Source organism: Rhinoderma darwinii, chromosome 11, assembly GCF_050947455.1.
Source record: "Rhinoderma darwinii isolate aRhiDar2 chromosome 11, aRhiDar2.hap1, whole genome shotgun sequence".
Lineage (NCBI taxonomy): Eukaryota > Metazoa > Chordata > Amphibia > Anura > Rhinodermatidae > Rhinoderma > Rhinoderma darwinii.
This window is the reverse complement of record NC_134697.1, coordinates 49,276,112-49,299,570: the sequence shown is the minus strand read 5'-3', so window position 1 is coordinate 49,299,570 and position 23,459 is coordinate 49,276,112. Positions and strand designations below refer to the sequence as shown.

The 23,459-nt window shown below is 42.9% G+C and overlaps 1 protein-coding gene across 1 annotated transcript in view; it reads right to left on the bottom strand.

Annotated features, from left to right (window-relative positions):
• Nucleotides 1-23,459, bottom strand: part of HECTD2 (HECT domain E3 ubiquitin protein ligase 2) — a 90,152-nt gene that overhangs the window by 51,810 nt on the left and 14,883 nt on the right. The window contains exons 2-3 of the mRNA XM_075841252.1: nucleotides 22,496-22,625; nucleotides 11,034-11,172 (exon numbers count right to left, since the gene is read on the bottom strand). Coding sequence (XP_075697367.1) covers nucleotides 11,034-11,172; nucleotides 22,496-22,625 — 269 coding nt within the window. The remainder of the gene's footprint in view (nucleotides 1-11,033; nucleotides 11,173-22,495; nucleotides 22,626-23,459) is intronic.

Here is a 23,459-nt window from a genome sequence, read left to right as displayed (position 1 = left end):
TGACGCTGACCAATCAGTGACCAGTCAGCATCATACACTCATCTCCATTGATTTACACAGCAGCGATGTGCAGCCACATACACAGAGATTAACATTACTGCAGTGTCCTGATAATGAATACACATGAAATCCAGCCTGGACGTCATGTGTATTCAGAATCCTGACACTTCTGACTCTTTTCTTTGAGATTTCTAGCAAGTGAAACGAAATCTCGTGGGATTTCGGAGGTAAATGAGATTTTGTTTCCCTTGCTGCAAATCTCACAGAAAAGAGTCAGAAGTGTCAGGATTCTGAATACACATGACGTTAAGGCTGGATGGTCATGTGTATTCATTTTCAGGACACTGCAGTAACGTTAATCTTTGTCTATGTGGCTGCACATCGCTGCTGTGTAAATGAATGGAGATGAGTGTATGATGCTGACTGGTCACTGATTGGTCAGCGTCATACACGTAAACACGCCCAGTTAAAAACACAATACACGCCCAGTTGGACATAACGAAAAAAAAAAACGCCCAGTTGTCCATTTCAAACCTCATTTGCATATATATAAAATAGCTCATAACTTGGCCAAAAATGAACGTTTTTTAAAAAAACAAAACGTTACGGTTATCTACATTTCAGTGCCGATCACATGCAATAGGAGATAGGGATTTCAGAATCTGGTGACAGAACCTCTTTAAGCAATACTGGCACAGTGCTACACACTCCTGATAGAGTGCCATGACAGCGCGGCACCGAGCTTGGATTTAAAGAATGACATGACATTGGGACATGCGGCAGTCTTCCCGAAATCCAGGACTGTCGCGCTGGATCAGGGATGGTTGGGAGATGTGCAATGTGACCCATGAAACCTCACATCGCTGCTCTGTGGACCAAATGGGGATTATAGGAGGAGGAGGCAGCCACCAACTATGTTCGTTAATATTGGCGTGCTATAGAATGGGCCCCACATAGCCTCATTTTGAGGCCTATTTAACTGTGCAACCAGTAATACAAGGCCTAACCTGGTGACAGGGTACTTTTAAGAAAGTACACAGAACTTTGGGCTCGCAGCGACTCAGCAGAGGATTTTGTGCTGCCACCATTTTCCCCAAAGGCATTGACTGCAAAATAAAAATCCTAATACTGACAGGACACAAATGGCGGAGACCCAGCATGATGTCCGCAAGACCACTCACAATACTGCACTACTCGGGTGGTAGGTGGCTCCCAGACATCACCCATGCATAGCCTTCAGCTTCCAGGACAATTAACCCTATCCCGGGACTTATCGCTGCAACTCTCCCTGGGTTCTTTTCTGCAAGCACAGCCTGGTTCACCACCATTCTGAGGGGCTTCCGCTTGACAGGCTCAGGGTCTCCTTTTCTCCCATCTTTCCGATCCCACATAAACGGTTTTCAAACAGCCACGTGTAGAATTTCCATAACAAAACACATACGGTTTGCTGAGGAGGCTGTGATTGGCTTTTTGTCTGTGCAACAAGATAAGTCTGCTCGAATGTGATGGGAGGGTGGAATTTGCTCTGCGAAAGCGGATTGGTCAGTATAGCTCCTATAGTGTATCTAAGCTCAGAATGTGTGATACGAAGATACCACTGGGACATGCGGCAGGAAATCTGGGAATGTCCCACTGGATCCGGGACAGTTAGGAGGTATGCAATGCACAACTAAAAAATGCTGGAGAAATCCAGTCAATATGATCTTCTGACGTCAAAGATATATTCTCTCCTATAACACTGGTGAAGTCTGATCTCAGATCTAGTATGTATAGCAAAGCACAAATAAAATTAAGAGCAATTTCTTTTTGCAAAAGATGTATTTTCATCAATAGAAAAATTCCCACACATTTCTTGGTTATGTGTATATAAAAATAAAAGTGTTTCATCCAAAGTGCTAGTCCGTTAGAAGGTCCAGTTAGGTTTAATTATTCGTGGGTAGCTTCGATCTTGGATTTTGGCAGAGACTGCACGTGAAGTAACAGCCGGCGTCTTGTTACGCCTGGTACAACGTTTCAGGGGTCCGCCCCCCTTTCCCAAGCATGCGTCGTTACAACCGACATCGGCTTAAATAGTTTAATGTGATGCAAGTGGTTACAGCAAAAACGTGACTATTAGTATATAAAACTTTTTAGTACATATAAAAGATTTTTAAAAAAACCTATAAAAACAGGCTTGGAAATACCTGTATCTATGACTTATCAGGAGATTTTGACTGGATTATCCATTTAAAAGAAGATATTAAAATACTAGAGTTATAGGTCAAGGTCACATCTGCGTCAAGGCTCCGTTCAGACGGAGCTTTCCATCAGAATGAACCATTTTAATGGTGACGGATCCGGTGCCAATGGTTTCAGTTTGTCTCCATTGTGCAAGGGTTTCGTCGTTTTGACGGAATCAATCGCGTAGTAGACTTCAATAGCGTAGTCGAAACGGAAACCAATGGTTTCCGTTTGTGTCAGTCAGGGCTCCATTCGGACAGAAATCTCAGATGGAACATCAGAATTGAGCCCTGACACAGATGTGAACAAAGCCTAAGACAATCTTGTTTCACCCACACTCCAAAGACTTGCTGCTAGGACAATTTGGATTCTCTTAAATTTGGACGTAATACATTTTATGGGGGTAATTGATACATTATCAATAATTCGTATGTGACAGCAAAGAGACCCACTAGATTCAGTTTTTCCTGATTTATACTATTACACAAAGAAAATTGAACCTATAGTCACGGCCATGTGAGTATGAGCTCATTTATTTATGTCTATAAGCCTCTTTGCAATATACTTCATTAGAGGACTGTGCCTATCAATCATTATCCCCGCCGGACGATCGAACTGCACGGTAGTCCTGTAATCTCCAGTTATAATGAGACAGAGTGGGCAGGGCCTATATCTCCTAAGAACGCATATCCATTAGGAGGCCTCTGGTGGGTACAGGAGTTAAAGAGGCTCTGTCACCACATTATAAGTGCCCTATCTCCTACATAAGGAGATCAGCGCTGTAATGTAGGTGACAGCAGTGCTTTTTATTTAGAAAAACGATCTATTTTTACCACGTTATGAGCGATTTTAGCTTTATGCTAATGACTTTATTGCCCATGTGGGTATGTTTTTACTTTAGACCAAGTGTGTGTGTTTTTACTTTAGACCAAGTGGGCGTTGTACAGAGGAGTGTATGACGCTGACCAATCAGTGACCAATCAGCATCATGCACTTCTCTCCATTCATTTAGTCAGCGCATAGGGATCCTGCATTGTTCGCTATGTGCGATCTTATACTGACACAGTAACGTTACTGAAGTGTTTAGACAGTGAATAGACATTCCTTCCAGCCAGGACGGGATGTCTATTCACAATCCCGTCACTTCACTAACGTTTCTGTGGTAATTACAGCAGAGCAAGCGTAATCTCGCTGTAACCTGTCATTTACAGTGTGATCTCGTGGGACTACGCTTGCTCTGCTGTAAGTCCCACACAAACGTTACCGAAGTATCGGGATTGTGAATAGACATCCCATACTGACAGGTTTTTACTTGTAAAAGTAGTAAAATATAGAAAAAAAAAAAACTATATATAATTTGTTATCGCCGTAATCGTATTGACCTACAGAATAAAGTTAACATGTGGTTTAATTGCACAATGAATTCCGTAAAAACGACGAGCAAAAAAACAATGGAGGAATCGCTGTTTTTTTTTTCATTTTCTACCCAACAAATAATTTTTTGCCCGTTTCCTAGTACATTATATGGCACAATAAATGGTGCTACAAAAAACTACAACTCGTCCCGCAAAAATCAAGCCCTCATATGATTATATAGACGGAAAAATAAAAAGTTATGGCTTTTGGAATGTGGGGAGGAAAAAGCGAAAATGAAAATCTGAAAAAGGGCTGCGGTGGAAAGGGGTTAAAGGGGTTGAATCATCATGACAACCGCTATTTATATTGAAGCCAGTCTAGTAATCAGCTAGGCATCAGAAATCCCTGACAATAACCACCGCTGCAGAGTAAATGTAGGATTAAAAGCCAGCCATTCAAATGAACGGCCATCCATGTAAAACGTAGATGAGAAGAGTCAACCAAAGTGAGAGACAATGTTGACTCTGGTTAATAGAGGGAAGTCTTGATGAGCCAGACCCTATAATTACCATTGCATTCCATGACTGGCATATGCATATGCATATGCATATATATATGATTTATTTTTATTTATTTATTTTTTATTACAACGTCATTAGGAAAAATCAAAATAGTACTCCACTTCATCTTTATCAACTACGCTTAAGGCTATGTTCAGACGGAGTATTTTGCAGGAGGAATATCTGCCTCAAAATTCAGTTTGGAAGTTTGAGGCAGATCTTCCTCTCCCTGCACGCCGATTTTCGCGGAGTTTTTCACAACGTTTTTCGCCCGCGGCCATTGAGCGCCGCAGGCATTAAAACACCGCCAAATACGCTTTCTCTGCCTCCCATTGAAGTCAATGGGAGGTCAGAGACGGAAACGGCCGAAGATGGGGCATGTCGCTTCTTTTTCCCGCGAGGCAGTTTTACTGCTCGCGGGAAAAAGATGCCGACGCCTCCCATTGAAATCAATGGGAGGCATTTTCGGTCCGTTTTTGCCGAGTTTTGCGACGCGGTTTCCACGTCAAAAAACTCGGCAAAATACTCCGTGTGAACCCAGCCTAATAAAGGCTTACACAAGCTGAAATGTCGCACCCTGGAATAAACCACTGGTCATTTATCCTCACCCTTTGAGTAAGGCCTGCCTTCTTTTTTCTACTACAGGTTTGTGGGGAAGATTGGGACCATACCCCTGATTTGGCGTGCACTATAAAGATATAAAAAGGAACCAAGAGGAGTGCTGTTCCCATCTCTATTTCTCCCCAGGGTAGATGACTTCCTGTAAACTGCCGGATTACATCATCTACCAAATCCCTCCTGGCAGCTTTCATCCACCTCCCCTCCCCACCCATCCCCAGCCTGCTCGGTCCTCTGTATGTCACCCATGCATATAGTGCTTCTGAAAAGATTATTTCTGTCCTATTTAAAGGAGCAGGACTCCCCTGACTCACATGGGCCATATTATCAGTGAGTGCTGTGTGCAAAGTCTCCAATGTATTTCTGCTCCCCATGGCCTCCTCTCTGATCATTTTTACACAGGAATGGATCAGTAGCAGGAGGCAGAGGTGACGGGCTGAAGCAGCATCACATAGAAATACAATGGGACTGCAGTGTGAGTATAGAAGTTCTCAGTCACTGATCTATCACTTACTGCACTTCCATAGGTCTCAGAGAAGAGCAAGTGCAGTGTGAAGTGTCTGCCCCCTCTGCCAAGCCAGAGGCATGATGGGAAATAGACTGCATTAGGGGAACCATACCATAGGGGAAGAATGCACCAAGATGGCAGACAATCCAAAAAAGGAACATCAACTAAAACAGGTATAAACAAGGCATACACAACAACCTCTACACTATTCTTTCAAAACAGTCTATGCTGCACTATATAGGCAAAATAAAGTTGCTGGAGTGCTTCTTTAAAGGCATCTAAGGCTTTTCCATAGTAGAGATCTTTTCGAAGAATTATCATAGTAGTGCCAGCTATCATTAAAGCAAATCACTACATCGCATTAAACATTCCATCCGGCCACTTCTTTATTCTCAGAATATAGATTGTCACACAGTGAAAAATATACATTAGTTCTTCTTTCGCAGCCGAGTCGTGTGTGTCCTCTAAACGGACCATAATTATCTATAATTTGTGCCCCTAATGTCTAAGAAAGAAAATTGCTTTTCTAAGAGGAAAGAAGTACAGAAAATGAACCCTATGGATAAATGCACATCGTGATTTTCTGCTTTCCATCTTAAAACGTGATGAGACCTTTGTGGCACGACACAGCAGACCAGTCATTTTCCCAAGCAAGATTTTTGCAATTTTTGCAATTTATTTTTTTTAATACACGTACTGTGATAAAGACATGAATGTATAATTTACGGCTATTCCCCTTAACTAAAAAGGCCTACTGTCAGAAGTGTTACATAAAAGGTTCTTTACTGTATATGCATTAGTAAGAGAACAGATTGTTGTTTTTTTGCATTTAAAAAAATATATATTTAATTTCCTGCAGCAAATCCACAGTGTAATACAGCACCAGCAGAGTAAGCGAGACTTCAAGTAATCTCATCCACACGTTGCAGAACTTTTACGCACATAATTTGACCTGCGGTGCGTATTTTAAAATCAGCAGCATGACATTTTATCTTGAGCTTTCGCTTCAGAATCGTATGCGACATGTTTATTAGAAAAAAAAGCTAAAAATCCACAGCATATGATCCGCACCTAACAACGGCCATTCGAATATTTTCATGAGACAACACCTTTAAGAATAAATGACACTTGTGACTCTTCCACCCATCTGACAGCAACCAAACTGTTCTAGATATGTAGACCATCAAACTCTCAGGGGGTGCGGACCAAGAATACACCACTGTAGACAGAACAAACAGAAACTTCTCTTTAAAAGATAGCCAGCAAGGCAAATTACGTGCCATACACCACTGATTTGTAGTGATGGAGATCAGGTTTAATTCACTGTGTGGTTTCCACGCACATCAATATATGCAGTAGAGTGAGCTGGGATACTGAGTACAAGAACGACTAGCAGTTCCTATGGCATGATCCCACTCTTGTACTAATGCCGTCTTGAGCCCCTAAAATATCCTTGGAGGTGGTTGACTGCCCCAACGACATTTCTCATATACATCCCACGTATATTCAATAGGGTTTATATCAGGAGAATGGACTGGCCATTCCAAACACCTGATCTCTTCTGTTTCCAGGCATTCATCAAATACGTAATCTCTATGTGGACGTGCGTGGTCAAAGGAATTATGTTCCTATGAATAGCCAGTCAAATAACGGACGCGACGTAGCCCCTGGACTTCCACTCTGTTGGAACATGTGACAGAATCTAGTAATTACACCTGGGACATCATCTTCTAGCATCTGGGTTTCAACAGCCTCGAGAAAAAAAAAAAATTGATATAGGTCCAATGAGGCCCATTCATCTGGTAACTACAACCGTCACAACAAGTAAAAACCACACCATGTGCTCCATTCCACAGCACTGACACGTAAGCTAATGATCCACTTATTGCTGAATGGCTTTTAAAGTGGCAACCCTTCACCTGCCAGAGTAAAACAGTAAATTGCACCTCCCTGTTCAGGACATTAAATATGTACAACTTCAAAAGTGAATTTTTTAATAAAAAATGTCAGTCAGTGTGTTTGGTGCAACTTTCAAATTAGTTTTTATTAAAAATGAATTGTAACTTTTTGAGATACAGCTGCTCTGTATCCTGAATACAGAGCACCTGTATCGTTCGGGAAGACCTGAATCAGTCAGGTCCGCAGGACTGACGGGCTCAGTGTCAGTGGGTCCTGTGTGTCTCTGACACTCAGGATCCACGTGTCATATCTAAGTTATGTACATAGATGTAATTGTTAACAGCTCGATCCTGCATGTGAGACTCGCAGGACCCGCTGTCACTGAACCCATCAGTCCCGCAGACCTGACGGATTCAGGTCTTCGCAAACGATACAGCTGCTCTGTATACAGGATACAAAGCAGCTGTATCTCAAAAAGTAAAAATAATTTTTTTATACAAACTAATTTGAAAGTTGCACCAAACACACGGACTGACATTTTAATAAAAAAAAAAAAATTCAATAAAATCACTTTCAAAGCCTTTAAGAAGGTTTGATACAGCATTTATGTGACATCCAGAATCATCCTTCATTTTTGAGCACCAGTGTAGTGAATTGATGAGACTGAATCATGCACGGCACATTATGACTTTAGGTCAATGTCACGTAGACTCTTGGTCATTTTAGTATAAAGTTCACAGAGAACTATTTAAATTGATTAAAAATGCCTCACATGTGCCCACCGCCAACAACTTTAAAGTAGTCCTGTTACATAAAGAATAAAATGGCATTTACCCTGCTTGCTGCAATTACTTCTTTAACTATTGCCCATAATGTTAAAAACTAGGCAGTGGCTCAGATATGTTCGGACTGCTGCTTACTGACAAGCAACACAACTGCAGTTTGACAGCGCTGGCTCTGCATGGCGCAATGTAGATTTAGCCTGGTCACCTGCCTGCCAGCACTTTCCTCCCCAGATGCCAGGTAAAGGAAGCTGGCATCTAAGAGATGTGAGTAGGAGTTTATTTTTTTAAACAAATTAGAGCGGCAGGGAAAGGAGGATGACGGGACTTTGTGTCCCCTTGCAAGAGTTGTTCTTGAAATTTTCACTCTCCTACATCAATGGAGTGCCACTCTTAAAGGGGTTGTCCACTTTCTGACAACGGATGACCTATCCGCCGGATAGGTCATCAGTATGTCATCGGTGCGGCTCCGACACCCGGACCCCGCACCGATAAGCCGCTCCGGTTGCCGGCAGGCACCCGATGTTGTGGCACATAATGCCATGTATGGAGCCCGGAAGCAGTTGGCTCCCTACATAGCATAGCGGCCATGCTGCAGAACTGCAGGTCCGCTCCTATTCACTTGAATAGGAGCAGAGCTGCAGCTCGGCCGCTATTCCGTGGCCGGAGCGAACTGCTTCCGGCTTGTACATCCGGTGCACGGAGGCACCGGACCAGATGATCTGAGCGGGGCCCAGGTGTCGGACACAGATCCCGTACTATCCGGTGGATAGGTCATCAGTTGTCAGAAGCTGGAAAACGCCTTTAGAAGGGGTTTCACAGTAAATAAAATTAATGACCGATCTTTATTATAGGCTATGACTGCATGATCGGTGGCGTTACCACCCCTGGACCCCCAAAACCCAGAATAACGATGGAGCAGCAGCGCACACTAGAGTTCTGTGATCCCTTCACTCCAGTATCCAGCACAGTGATTTCCATAGGAGTGTGGTTGAGCTGAAGTACCAGGCCCAGCCACACTCGTATGGACGTCACTGTACCGGGTACTGGTGGGGGTCCCACGAATGAAATAGGACATCAATGTAATATCCTGGAAAACCTGAGATCACAATGAAAACAAAACATAGGGTATTGCACTTTATTAATTAACAAACGCTTTGATATCACTGAGGGTGAAAGTACAATACAAAATGTCATCATAGATGCCAATAAAACAATAATTTGCACTGCATGTGCCAACTTTCCCTTGCAAAGTAAACACAGAAAGATAATTTTTGCCTTTAAAACTTGGAGGAAATTGTCATTACGTACGATGCATCATCCACAATTATCCAACCTGTACAAAAAGCAAAAATACAATCCAGAGTGAGTGACTCACAAAGACAGGGACATCGTTGGGATAAAGCTTGTATTTAAAGGCTCCGGACAGAACCTTAGATTTCATTTCCTGCTGAACAGATTACCGTCACGCAGTGACCTTTCATATTACAGCTAAAATCTTTAACTGGCATATAGAGAATTCCATGAAGAAAAAAGGCTAATAAAAAGGGACAAGTTATTATGGCACTGCACAGTCACACTTGTTGAGTGACGCATTGGACATGACAAAAGGGTTTGTGAGAGTTTAATTCAAAACACTTAAAAGGCACAGGAACCCTGTAAGAGATTTCTCAAAACTCATGTAGAAGATCTTTTTTTTAGAAACAGGAACTCTGTTTTAAGAGGTCCTCCACTGAAAATGTATCTTTAGAAAAAACGAAGGCCCCAAGCACACGACCATACATTACGTAGTTACGGACCCATTCATTTCTATGGCCGATGGACACCTTCCCGTATATTTACGGGAAGTTGTCCGTGCCGTAGAAAGGCTCCGCAAAACATAGACATGTCCTATTTTTTGGGTTTTACGGACTTGATATGGGAGCACGGCCCGCAAATGCGGGTGGCTGTCAGCGGCCAGCCGTGCCCGTAATTACTGACTGTGATCATGAGCACGGTAGTGTGAATGGGGCCTAGTACATGGCTTCACCACTAGCAAACAGATTTCCTATTTTTCGGTTGTCAGCACAGTGCCAATCGAGCTTTATGTCTGGTTACTTGGGATACACTGCCTAGCAACCAGTGTTTTTAATGTCGTGGTCGGGCAGTATTTCCCTAGCAACAAGTCGGTCTCATATTATTCAATGAAGAACTACCACTGGACTGAGGGGAGTAAAAAAAAGGCAAGTGGGCTTGACATGAACTAAACAATGCCTGTCTCTTACTGCCATTTAACTATATATACTTTTGTAAAAATACATTTATGTGGAGACACCCTTATATAAAAGCTCATATGGCATGCTTAAAAAAGTGGACATTTTTAAAACCTTATTCATGTGCAAATCAAGTCACAAGCTTTCTGTGAGAAGGAGCTCTATGCCGACGGTCACACAACGTAGTGAAAACAAAGTTTTAAATTCTGCTTTTATTATTTTTCATTCTTTCGTTCTGTTTTAGAACCAGGTCTTTAAACAAGCGGGTTTAATTCAATTACACGGACGCAAAACTTTTTGAACTGACCAATAGACATGGATTATGTCATTCCTGTTTCTATCTTTATGTGTAATACCTTTCATTGTTATTAAAGACCTGATGAAGGGTCCGGACACACGTTCTCCATTTACTAATAAAACCAAATTTGACTGTACAAAGAATTCTCATCGATTAAGGTGCCAGGTCCATATACTGCAGTTTGTTTTTCCTTCCTCCAAACATTCACCTAACACTTTCTCCCCTATAGGTCAGTGTTGTCATGGGGACCACGGACATCATGAATGAACACTTGAGAAAAAGTAGAGTTGTCTAAAGCAACTAATCAGAAAACATATTTTATTTCGTAACCTGTTGCAATAGTGTTCACGTATGAGAGCAATTGTCCTGACAACACTGAAGCGATCAAGAGATAAAGATGTGGGGAATATGACACATCTAGGAATTACAAGTGCTCATAATAATATAAGATAGTGTTTCCGAAACGGTTCAGGGGTTCTCCAAAAGCCAGCAAGACTATTTAATAAAAATGAAATATTTTTGGAATCGCATTGAACTCACTGGAAATCCCTTAGAGTTTTATTCCGTAATGGAATGGGAGATTCAGGCAGGAGAGGGGCTTTCATCTCTGCAGGTAGCGCATCAATGGAGATTCGCTGCTTTTGTCGAACATCAAGGCATATCGGTGGAAGGTCTCGTACTGAAAAACAAAAGAAGAAATGTTCCATGACGCTTTATTTTAGAGGATATGGTAGATTTCCATCTTGTATCTCTAAAATTACTGAAACACACACATATCTATCTATCTATGTATCTATCTAATCTATCAGGGCTGGACAACTCCCAAGAGACAGGTAGCCAATCCACCGGAAAACATTTTTTGTTGGTGCCTAACTTTTTATTAATGTCTATAGTAGTTCTTATTGCCTGGCTACCTTCGATTGGTGCACTTGGCTCTTAAAGGCGATGTCCACTTTCAAAACCAAATTATTATTTTTTTATTGATTCAATGCATTTAAATGAAGCAGCTTTGCAAATAACCTTGATTGTTTTGTGTCTACTGTTCCTATGCTGACCTACTGTATGCGACTCCAAACAAACCCCGTGTAGTGTGATCCTGAAGTTATAGGTCTGCATAGGAGACGCAGAAGGAAAACACATAGGACAGTTTTAATCAAGACTATTTGTAAAGTTATTTAAATTTTCATTATAGATTGAAGCAATAAACAAAAAAAAAAGTGGCTTTGAAAGTGGACATAGCCTATAAAGTCTTCATTTACTTGTTCACCCCTGCTACACACAGAGATGTTCCATGTACATTATAATCCAGTAAAAAGGAAAAAAGGTCGGAGAAATCCAAGGGCGCAGCCGTATAAGGATGAGATACTTTAATTGTACATGTAACAACAACAAAATACTGTGTTTCGAAGCCGTACCGGCCACTTCGTCAGGTCAGAGTACAAGTGATTATTCAGAGAAGATTCACTGTTTATATAACCCAGAGAAATCGGATAACTACCGGGTCAGGTTAAAGGTCAAAAGGTCAGAGCAGGGGGCGGGTTACGGCAAAACACTGTGATCACAATAAACATAAAAAAAGATTTAAAATACATAAAAATACAGAGGATGTGTTAAAAAAATAAATTTGTTATACCTAAAAAAAGACACTAGTTGGTCCAAACTAAAAAAGAACATAAGAAAAAGACCATTACAAAAAAATGTTAATAAGATACTCCTTATTTATGCTAACTGAAACATAGAAGAAAATCATAAGGAGAGATATTCCTATAAAATAGCTCACTTAGAGGATCACATCCCATGTCTGAAGACACTCTATATATATCTAAAAACATGATTAACTTAAATTGTGGTCATACTTAATCAAAAAAACATTATATTGTCGTTCTTGTATTTGTATGTTGTTGTCATAGAGACATACCGCTTATTAGGGCCATAAAAAAGAGGAACAGGGGAGATCAAAAAGAGAAAGAAACTACTGTAAATCGTTCAAAAAATATATAATAATGAATATGAGTACATAAGAGGGGTTATAAAAATGTATTTAAAAGATGACGTATATTCTATTTTATATATTAAAAAAGGTTGATTATATTCATCTGTTTGTCATAAGAATATATGTACTACGAGACGCGTTAAATGATAGTCTCGTTTAGTTCATTCAGACCTACCGGTTTTAGTGTTTTTAATTTGTAGATTTGTAGACCTTTGACCTTTAACCGGACCCGATAGTTATCCGGTTTCTCTGGGTTATATAAACAGTGAATCTTCTCTGAATAATCACTTGTACTCTGACCTGACGAAGAGGCCGGTACGGCTTCGAAACACAGTATTTTGTGGTTGTTACATGTACAATTAAAGTATCTCATCCTTATACGGCTGCGCCCTTGGATTTATCCGACCTTTTTTCCTTTTTACTGGATTCGTTCAGCGGATTTTGTGTACTCCAAATCTCCGGATCGGGAACTGTGGCTGCAAACGGCTCTGATAAGGGCACCTTTGAATACACCTTTTGGGATGTTGTGCTTCTAGCATAACATCACCAGGTCAGTATATTTGACCCCTTTTCTTTTTCCTCCACACCTATACAGATTCAGGCACGATGTGCGCTTTGTTTTTACTTTTATCTCCATAGCGTGATGTACATTATAATGACATTTTATTAATATTGAACTTGCCATAGTAGCCAAGTTACATGGGAATTCAGCCGTGTTACAGTGGACATCTAACGCTGTTAGGTTGCGCTGGCTTTTGGAACCATCATCCTTATCAGGCACATAACCACAAGGACCTATAAAGGCAGCATCACTGCCATTGCCTCGATTCTATATATAGGATCTTAACTAGCACCTTACATTTGTCAGGATTTGAACCGAGAAACTCCTGTGTCCTGGGCAGCGGCTCATCTCATTGAACTAACTGGTGCTGCTGGACAGCTCCATTGCTAGTTTCTCTTGACTTTTGCCTCTCAGGATTCTTTGCTCTGATTAGGTCATTGGTCTCACTTTTTTGGCTTCCTATATAAAACTGGCCCTTGTACTTTCTGATTGCCAGACTATTGTACTTCCTCCCCTGAGGAAGCAATATACATAGCGAAACGCGCGTTGGGGCTTTTGTGCAGGAGCACCTATCGGACCACAACCTTAACTAATTATGGGTAAGCCTTGTCTAATGTATCCTCTCACTGATAATCTGAGTAAGATAACTGGAATCCCCCTGTCTATGTGTTATATTTAATATCGGAATCTATGCAATATCTGCTACTTTCCATTGAGCTCATATAACCTTACCACTTTTCATAGGAGGGATCTTCTTAGTATACCTGAGAGGCTTTGTCTTTATGAAAATATAGCTAACCCAGCCTACACACCAATTATGCCGGTAGCTGCTCCCTGAACCTTTTTACTAGAGTCTTGTCCTTATATCATATTGTATTTTATACATATCTTTTTATTGAATTGTTTGTCTGTATATGTTAATAAAATGTATACGTTTGATATATATTTCTGGCTATAAGCTCTCTCCTTTCCGTGTTTTGATGTACTTCCTGCCTGTAGTCTACTTCCTCTCTGCCTCACGCTACAACCTATTTCTGCTCCTCTGTGTACCCGAACTTGGATAATTTCCAGACCACGTCTCTAACTCATGATATAACCTATTGCCCCTTATCGGTGTACTGAACCTGGACTGTTACTGGACTACTCTTGCTATGCCCCCTGGCAGAGCGACTGAGCTTTGAATCTGCTACACACCCGAACACGTTTACTACTCGCAATTCAGAACAGGATATCTCGCAGGTTTAGAGCTCAGGGCTGCGAGATATCCTGTTCTGAATTGCTCTATGTTGTTCCTCTCTGCCATCATGGCAATATTGCGGCTTGAGAAAAAACTGCCTCATTTCTTGTGCTGCGAGTTAACCACTAGACAATATGGAATTCATTTGCATACAAAAAAACATGAATTCATTATTAAATGTGCTTTTCAAAAAGTCGAGCATGAAACCTATACGGTTTCCATTATGCTAACTCAACCACAAATTATTTTGTCATGATAGAGTGACTTTAAACACAATATGACACTATTTCTAAAATTGGATTTAAATTAATCAAAATGGTTCTCTCCCAAAGGATTTAAGAAAATGGCAGAACTGGCCTAATTTTAAAGCCTACCTATGTGCAAACCCAGGTGCCATAATGCATCCCAACGACTGTATAAATAAATCCTGCTACTGCCGATTCTTAGGATAGCAAGCAGAGGGAGTATTTCCTAAAACAGATGACCAGTTAGGTCAGGGGTGGTCATTGTACCACATCTGAAGGTCTCAAATGCTTTTCTTGACTCCATCACACTTCATGTTTTGACATCTAAGGCTTGTATTCAATTGCATCCACAGTAGCCAATCCTCCTTGAGCTAAATAGCCTGATCTCCAAGCGGTTACGTCGGTTACTTACACTGACAAATTGGAGCAAAATATCCGGACAGGAAAGATGTTTGTGCCGTTGATGCTTTTACCTCAGAGAATTGCCTAGTCTGGATAGATTTGTATCCTTAAGCACTGAGAAGAGGTCGTTGGTGGAGGTTTGAGCCCTGTGACCCCCAAACGCTAGAACAAAGAGACTAACACTCCTCCGAGTGCACTCAATACCCCATAATGACAAAATGAAAATAGAATGTTAGAAATCTTTGCAAATTTATTAAAAAGGAAAAACTAAAATATTGCATTCATATAAGTATTTAGACCATTTACTCAGCACAGCCTACAGTCTTCTTGGGTAAGATACCACAAGCTTTGCACGCCTGGATTTAGGGATTTTCTGCCATTCTTCTCTGCAGATCCTCTCAAGCACTGTCAGGTTGGGTGGGGACCGTCGGTGGACAGCAATTTTCAGGTCTCTCCAGAGATGTTCGATCGGGTTCAAGTCATGGCTCTGGCTGGGCCACTCAAGGACATTCACAGAGTTGTCCCAAAGCCATTTCTGTGTTGTCTTGGCTGTGTGCTTAGGGTCATTGTCTTGTTGGAAGGTGAACCTTCGGCCCAGTCTGAGGTCCAGAGCACTCTGGATCAAATTTTTATTAAGAGTATCTCTGTACTTTGCTCCATTCATCTTTCCCTCAACCCTGACCAGTCTCCATGTCCCAGCCGCTGAAAAACATCCCCACAGCAGGATTCTGCCACCATCATGCTTCACTGTAGGGATGGTATAGGGCAAGGGATGAGCAGTACCTGGTTTCCTCTGGACATGACTCTTAGAATTGAGGTCAAGAAGTTCAATCTTGGTTTTATCAGACCACAGAATCTTGTTTATTACAGTCTGAGTGTCCCTTCATGGTGTCTTTTACTGAGGAGAGCCTTCTTTCTAGCCACTCTGCCATAAAGCCCAGATTGGTGGAGTGCTGCAGTGATGATTGACCTACTGGAAGCTTTTCCCATCTACACACGGGATCGTTGGAGCTCAGCCAGAGTGACCACTGGGTTCATGGTCACCTCTCTTACCAAGGCCCTTCTCCCCCAATTAGTTAGTTTGGTGGGGCGGCCAGCTCTAGGAAAAGTCCTGGTTGTTCCAAACGTCTTGCATTTAGGAATTATGGAGGCCACTGTGCTCTTGGGAACGTTCCGTGCAGCAGAATTTTTTTTGTACTTTCTCCAGATCTGTGCCTCCACACATTCCTGTCTCTGAGCTCTATAGGCAGTACTTTTCTCCTCATGGCTTGGTTTTTGCTCCGATATGCATTGTCAGCTGTGAGACCTTATATAGACAGGGGTTTGCCTTTCCAAATCATGTCCAATCAAATGAATTTACCACATGTGGACTTCAAGGTGTAGAAACATTTCAAAGATGATCTAGAGAAATTAGAGGCTCCCAGAACTAAAAGTATCACAGCAAAAGGTCTAAATACTTATGTCCATGCGAAATTTGAGTTTCATTTTTAATAAATTAAAATGTCTAAAATTATGTTTTCACTTTGTCATTATGGGGTATTAAGTGCAGAATAATGGGGGAAAACTTGCATTTTTTTTGTTTGTTTTTTAGCACAAGGGCCAAACATAACAAAATGTGAAAAAAGTGAAAGGGCCTGAAGACTTTCCAAATGCATTGTATTCCTATGGGACTTATGACAAGTCCAGCCATATTGGTCGTTCCCTTTAATCGGTTTAGGAACGGGCTATTTTGATCCTTCAGGACCAGACACCGTTTAGCCCTCGTTAAAAAGCTATAACTTTTTTATTTGTTGGGCTAACGATGTGATTTGTGCGATGTTTTTTACGTAGACAGTGCAGATTTCTTTTTTTATCATTTTTATACACATCCTTTTTGCGGATTTAGAATTTTTAGGCTTAAAGTTTGAAAATAATAGTAAAATAATAAGCGGTTTTACTTTTTAGCTATTTTTTCGGGCAATAACATAGTTTTACCCTAAAATACACCTTTTATTTGTGGTCATTGCCTATCGTAAGTTTTAATATAGTAAATGTCTATTTCCAGGAGAGGAATCCCCGGCCAGAGCGTCATCAGCAATGCTCTGGCTTTCCAAATGGCGCTATCTACTTGGGAGGCAGTGTGGCGCTATCTACAGGGGCATGTGTAGCACTATCTACAGAGGGCACTGTATATATAGGGGCACAAACTGGGGGCCTAACATATATGGGGGCCTAAATAGGGCCTAACTTCTATATGGGGGCACACATTTCTATATGGGGGCACAAACAGGGCCTAACTTTATGGGGGCACAAACTGCCATTTTCTGCCGCCATGAGTTCCACCGCAAAGGGGCCCTATAAGTCTGTGTCGCCCAAGGGCCCACATAAACCTGGAGCCGGCCCTGACCAGAGGAGACCTAGACAAGCCGAGGGAGAATGTACCAAAAGGTTCCCATACACATTAGATTAAACCCACCAATTTCAGAGGGAACGGCAGACAATCAAATGTGTATGAGGGTCTCCCAACTCTCCCTCGACTGCAGACGTGTGGGGAAAGAAGGTTAGGGCATGTTGAATTCCAACATGTCTGATTATTCCCGTGGGAGAGAAGCCACTGGCAGAGGGGTCTGGCAACAATTGTTGCCCTGTCCCCATCGGAACACAAAAATAACGCACGTTCGGCAGAGTCTGCATGTTAATGGTGGGGTTGGGAGGAATCGCTGTCAGCTATCTAAAGTGTATGGGCACTAACATCATGCAGACTTTGTACTGGTCAAATTCTCACCCAGGACTCCAGTGCTGCAATCCAGCAGTGATACCCAATGAGCTACATAACATTTTCTTTTACTGCTCTTTCTGGAATTCATTCCCACTTTTCCTATAAAAATATATAAATAACAAATGCTAATGAAAAACACGGACTTAAAAATGATCTGACTTTGTAGTTGATATGTGGTGAGGGGTTCACTTTAAATTAAAATACAAAACATAAAATAAAAATACACACACTTTATACACATTTGTTTTCATTTAATCTCCTGTGGCTGTTGCCAGTACAGATGGCTCCACCGTTTTTCACACACTGAGCATTACGCAGAGTTGGAGAACATAATAGTGTATGTAGACTGTTCTGAATTTGTGAATGAAAGAAGCACCACAGATGGGAAATCGTCACCACTGGAGTATAGAACATGAATCACACAAACCCCCACGCACTACCAGCCGTTCGCGCCATTGATTGTAAAGAAAGCTTCCCCTCTGTTTTCACAGTTAGAAATTGGAAAAACATCACATGGACTTGGATTAAACGAAAAGTTAAAAAAAGACTTGAGTAAACAATGTCTTTTTTTTTGTCCTAACCCACTTGCCCTTTATAATGAGAAAGGCTATTGTAGAGAAGGAGGAAACTTTAGATATACACATGACAGAGCCAAAATTACAGTACATTATATATATATATATTCTATGTTGTCCTATTAAAAGACGTGTATTTCCCTAGTCAGAGGTTTCCGTCGGGTTAGCAGCCGACGGAACGACGGAACCCTGTCACAACGGTGACAGACGGAAACCATTAGCTAAGTTTCCGTCACCATCGAGTTCAATGGTGAGGGAAACGGAAGCAGAGGTTTCTGCTTGACTTTCCGCTGAGGTGTTAACTTGACGGAAACCTCCGATGGAACCCCTCAGCGAAAACGACTGGTGACGTGAACTTATCCTTTAGCATGCGTTTTTTTTGTTTTGGTAGATAATTTTCTAAATATAATTTATTATTAAAAAAAAAAAATTATTTATAGGTTGCAAGTACATTGTGCAGCTAACGCGACTCCCAGCAGGAGTTGGATCCGAACTCCCGGGCAAGGGCCTTCTGTTATGCCCAACCTGTTAGAATAGACTGGTTTAACAAATCAGTTAGGGGGGAGTTCACACAGAGTTTGACAAGTTTTTTTATTTCAATGGGAGGCGGAGGCGTTTTTTCCCTGCGAGCGGGAAAAAGAAGGGACATGCCCTATCTTCGGGCGTTTATGCCTTTGACCTTGCATTGACATCAATGGGAGGCAGAGAAAGTGTATTTCACTGCATTTTTTGCCCACAGCGTCAATGGCCGCGGGCGAAAAACGCATCGAAAATCGGCATGTTACCAAGCAAAGTCTATAGTCCGAGCAAGGGTAACTGTGGTAGTACAGACTGTAGCGATGGCTAGGCTCAGATGAGACCTTGGCAGCAGACACTAGGCGTGGTGTAACAACACTACTTCAACTCTTTTAAAGGTACAGGAACAAGGTAGCACGGGATACAGGATACAGGTAGCAGGAACGGGAACACTGGGAACAGGAAAACACTAAGGGATCATTTGCTAGAGTGACACGGGAAAACACAACAACACTCAGGCAATGAGTGAAGGGGCAGGGCACTTCTTAAAGTCCAGGGCGATTAGACAATTCTAAACATGTGTGCGCACTAGCCCTTTAAGGCTGGGACTGCGCTCACGCACGAGCACCCTAGTGGTCACTGCAGGCCAGGACGGTCGCATGTGCTGGCATCTCCGGGAAGGAAGGCGTCGGCAGGATGAGAGGAGTCTGCGGCCACGGACGTTACAGTATCCCCCCTCTTACGCCCCCTCTTCTTGAGACCAGAGCAAGAGAAGAACTTCTTAATGAGAGTAGGAGCATTGAGGTTCTCCTCTGGCTCCCAGGACCTCTCCTCTGGACCAAATCCCTTTCAATCCACTAGATAGAAGGTTCCTTTTGGTGTCCAGGATCTCCTTAACTTAAAATGTATCAGATGAACAGCCGGAGGTAACTGCAGGACCAGGAATCCTAGAGTAGTGGTTAGGGACCACAGGCTTCAGGAGTGAAACATGAAAGGAGTTGGGGATCTTGAGGGTAGGAGGCTGCCGAAGCTTATAGGACACAGGGTTGATCTGTTGCAGGATCTCGAAGGATCCGAGGAACCTGGGAGCAAACTTATGTGACGGCACCATCAGCCGGATATTCCTAGAGAACAGCCAGACCTTGGTACTTGGAAGAAACTGAGGCGGCTGTCCTCTTCTTGTGTCTGCCTTACGCTTCATGCGGTCGACCGACAGCAGAATAGAGGATCGGGTTTGCTGCCAGATCTGCAGGAAGTCCCTGAATGCAGAGTCCACTGCAGGCACCTGGGGCGTAACTGACACCTTGAGAGGAATTCGTGGGTGTTGGCCGTAAACTATGAAGAACGGTGTGGCAGCAGTGAACTCGCTTGTGTGGTTGTTATAAGAGAACTCGGCCCAAGTAAGAAGCTGACCCAGTCATCATGCTGCCTGGAGATAAAGTGTCGTAGGTTGGTCCCCTCGACTTGACCATTGAACTGGGGGTGGTAGGCTAAGGAAAAGTCCAACTTCACATCAAGGAGTTCACAGAGGGCTCTCCAGAACTTTGAGGTGAACTGAACCCCCTGAACAGACACGATATGCAGAGGTAGGCCGTGCAGGCACAAGATGTGTTGGATGAGGAGGTTGGACAGTCGAGAAGCCGAAGGTAGGCCGGATCGGCGGAACGAAATCAGCCATTTTCGAGAATCGGTCCACCACCACCCAGACCGTACTGCATCCAGCAGAGGGGGGCAGGTCCGCGACAAAGTCCATTGCTATATGCTGCCAGGGGGCATTGGGCACAGGCAGAGGCTGGAGCAGACCAGCAGGCTTGGAGTGAGCAACCTTGCTAGCCGCGCACACCGAGAGGGAAGAGACAAAGTCTGATGTCTTTGGGCAGCGTGGGCCACCAGAACTGACGGGCAATCAGATCTCTTTACAAACACGCGTGCCCCGACAGTTTGGAGCCGTGTCCCCAGCGAAGGATTCTCGTCCTGTCTGCCAGGCATACGGAAGACCTCCACGGAGGGAGGTCTCTAAATTGCAGGAGATTAACAGAGATGATGCAGGACGGATGATATTTTACGGAGACTCCACGGAGTCCTCTGTCTCGAACGACCTGGACAAGGCATCGGCCCTCGCATTTTTGTCAGGACGACGGTAGTGGAGCACAAACCGAAACCGAGCAAAGAACAGCAACCACCTGGCTTGACGGGGGTTCAGTCGTTGGGCCGACTGGAGATAGGGGAGGTTCTTGTGGTCAGTATATATCAGGAGGTGTAGTCGTGGGGTCAGTACTGCCAGGAGGCGTAGCAGGAGGGACAGCAGAGACAATAGGAGCAGGTGTCGGGGGAACTGCAGCTTGCGTATCCAGCTGATGTGCAATAATGTTCACCGCCTGGAGGAGTTGGTCCTGTCGTAATCGGCAGACCAGCATATCCGCCTGCATGGCCAGTGATGTCGTCAAGGTCTTGTGTTGACCAGCGGGGTCCATGGCCTGAGCATACTGTCACGATCTGTAGGTATGTGGACCCACTGGGCCGTACCGGGATAGCAGCAGGCCAAACAGTGTACCAAGTAAAGTCTATAATCCGAGCAAGGGTACCTGTGGTAGTACAGACAGTAGCGATGGCTAGGCTCAGATGGGACCTTGGCAGCAGACACCAGGCGTGGTGTAACAGCATGACTCCAACTCTTTTAAGGTACAGGAACAAAGGTAGAACGGGCTACAGGTAGCAGGAACAGGAACACTGGGAACAGGAAAACACAAAGGGACCATTTGCTAGACTGACAAGGGAAAACACAACAAAGCTCAGGCAATGAGTGAAGGGGCAGGGCCCTTCTTAAAGTCCAGGGTGATCAGACAATACTAAACATGTGTGCACGCTGCCCCTTTAAGGCCAGGACTGAGCTGGCGGGCGCACCCTAGTGGCCACTGCACGCCAGGATGGCCGCATGAGCTGGCATCTCCGGGAAGGAAGGCGTCGGCAGGATGAGAGGCGTCTGCGGCTGCTACATAGCACAGTCCACGTATAACAGATGAAAAAGCCTGCTAAATGTGCACTTCCCGTAAAAATGGAGTTTCAATTTAATACAAATGTTATAGGACTTAAAGGGGTTGTCCAATTTATATTTTTTATGGGTATTCACTATACACTCTCCCCCTGGACAAAAATCTAATCTACACACATTTCCTAAAATGCCGCACTTCTCAGCTCTGCCCGCTCCTTATGTGACTTATGACGTCACGTTTTCGGCATCCTCCAGTGACATGCCGTATACCAATCACATGGTCTAGGAGCAGATAATCCTAGCCTAGTATACAGCACGTCACTCGTGATGTTTCGTTTGCTGTGCATTTTCTTCCACAGCGGTGACCACAAAGGCATGCTTCCAAGCTACTTTCATAGTGATCCTGTGCCGTATACCCACTGAGACCAGTGATTGGTAACAGCGGTCACGTGGTTATACAGGCCCCATCTTCACTGCAGCTATGTCAACAAACAGTGGTGGGGTCCACCGAAGCAGCTACGCTGGAAGGCCAGGGGATCTGTTAGGTGAGTAATGCTTCTTTACTTGTTTTATTGCATTACCCCTCTTGAAAAAAAACTCTTTTATTAACTCGGAAAACCCTTTTAACTTTTGCACAGCTCTCTTCATCCAGCACAGTTCTCCCCACTAAGGTGTATGTTGTTTTTTGCGGAAACAGCTGCGTACATAATACTTTTACTTACCATTTTTGTTGTTGGGTATAACAAGCTGCGTAGGTGAGCATCTGTTCCCAGCGGCTTCTTTCTTTTGGTTGATAGTTGAAATGAAACTGCTGAACGTTGAGAACTGGCCCTTAGCTGCTCTCTCCATTCCCTGTAATTAAAGGAAGCAATTACTACACAATATACTGAACAGCAAACGTCCCCCCATGAATTACGCTGCGCTATCACTCGAACAAATTGGAACACAGAGTATCATTACATGAAACTGACACTTTTCAATTGTTTGTTGCAATATTTATGGGTGCTACGACTTATGCAATGCTATATGAATCTGCACAAAAAGCCTTGTAATGCTGGGATTACGCCAACATGACCATACGCAGACACGTCGCTGAGAAGGAGCAAGGTAGAGAGTTATTTTTTACTGACTATTCGATTTACTCTTAACGGCGAATGATGTATATAGGAGTCACAGGCTGGGAGCACGACTATAATACACAGCTGGGCTCCTGCCACAAATGCCGGAATAGGGCATAATTCCAATCTAAGTCTAAACCCTCAGATGCCACGATCAAAAGCGACCGCCTCATCCAAGTTGTTTGACAGAGGGAGGGATAGCGGAGCACCGATTGGTTAACATGGCAAATGTTTCAATAAATATATTTGTACCCCAAAAATAGTACCAATAAAAAAATTACAACTTCTCCTACAAAAAGCAAGCCTACATATAGCTACGTCGAGGGAAAACAAAAATGTTACGGTTACTTGAACGTAAGGATGACAAAACAAGTTACTAAACATGTACTAAAATGTAAAAATAACGATATAAAATGGCGTCGTTTCCAGCAAAAAACAAAACAAACATTAAGAAAACAAACCCTCACACAGCTGCATAGATGAAAACTTTAACAAAAAATTGCTTGGAGGTCTCGTCATAAAAGGACCAAACTATTGATCCAAACTAGTATTATAAACTTAAAGAGGC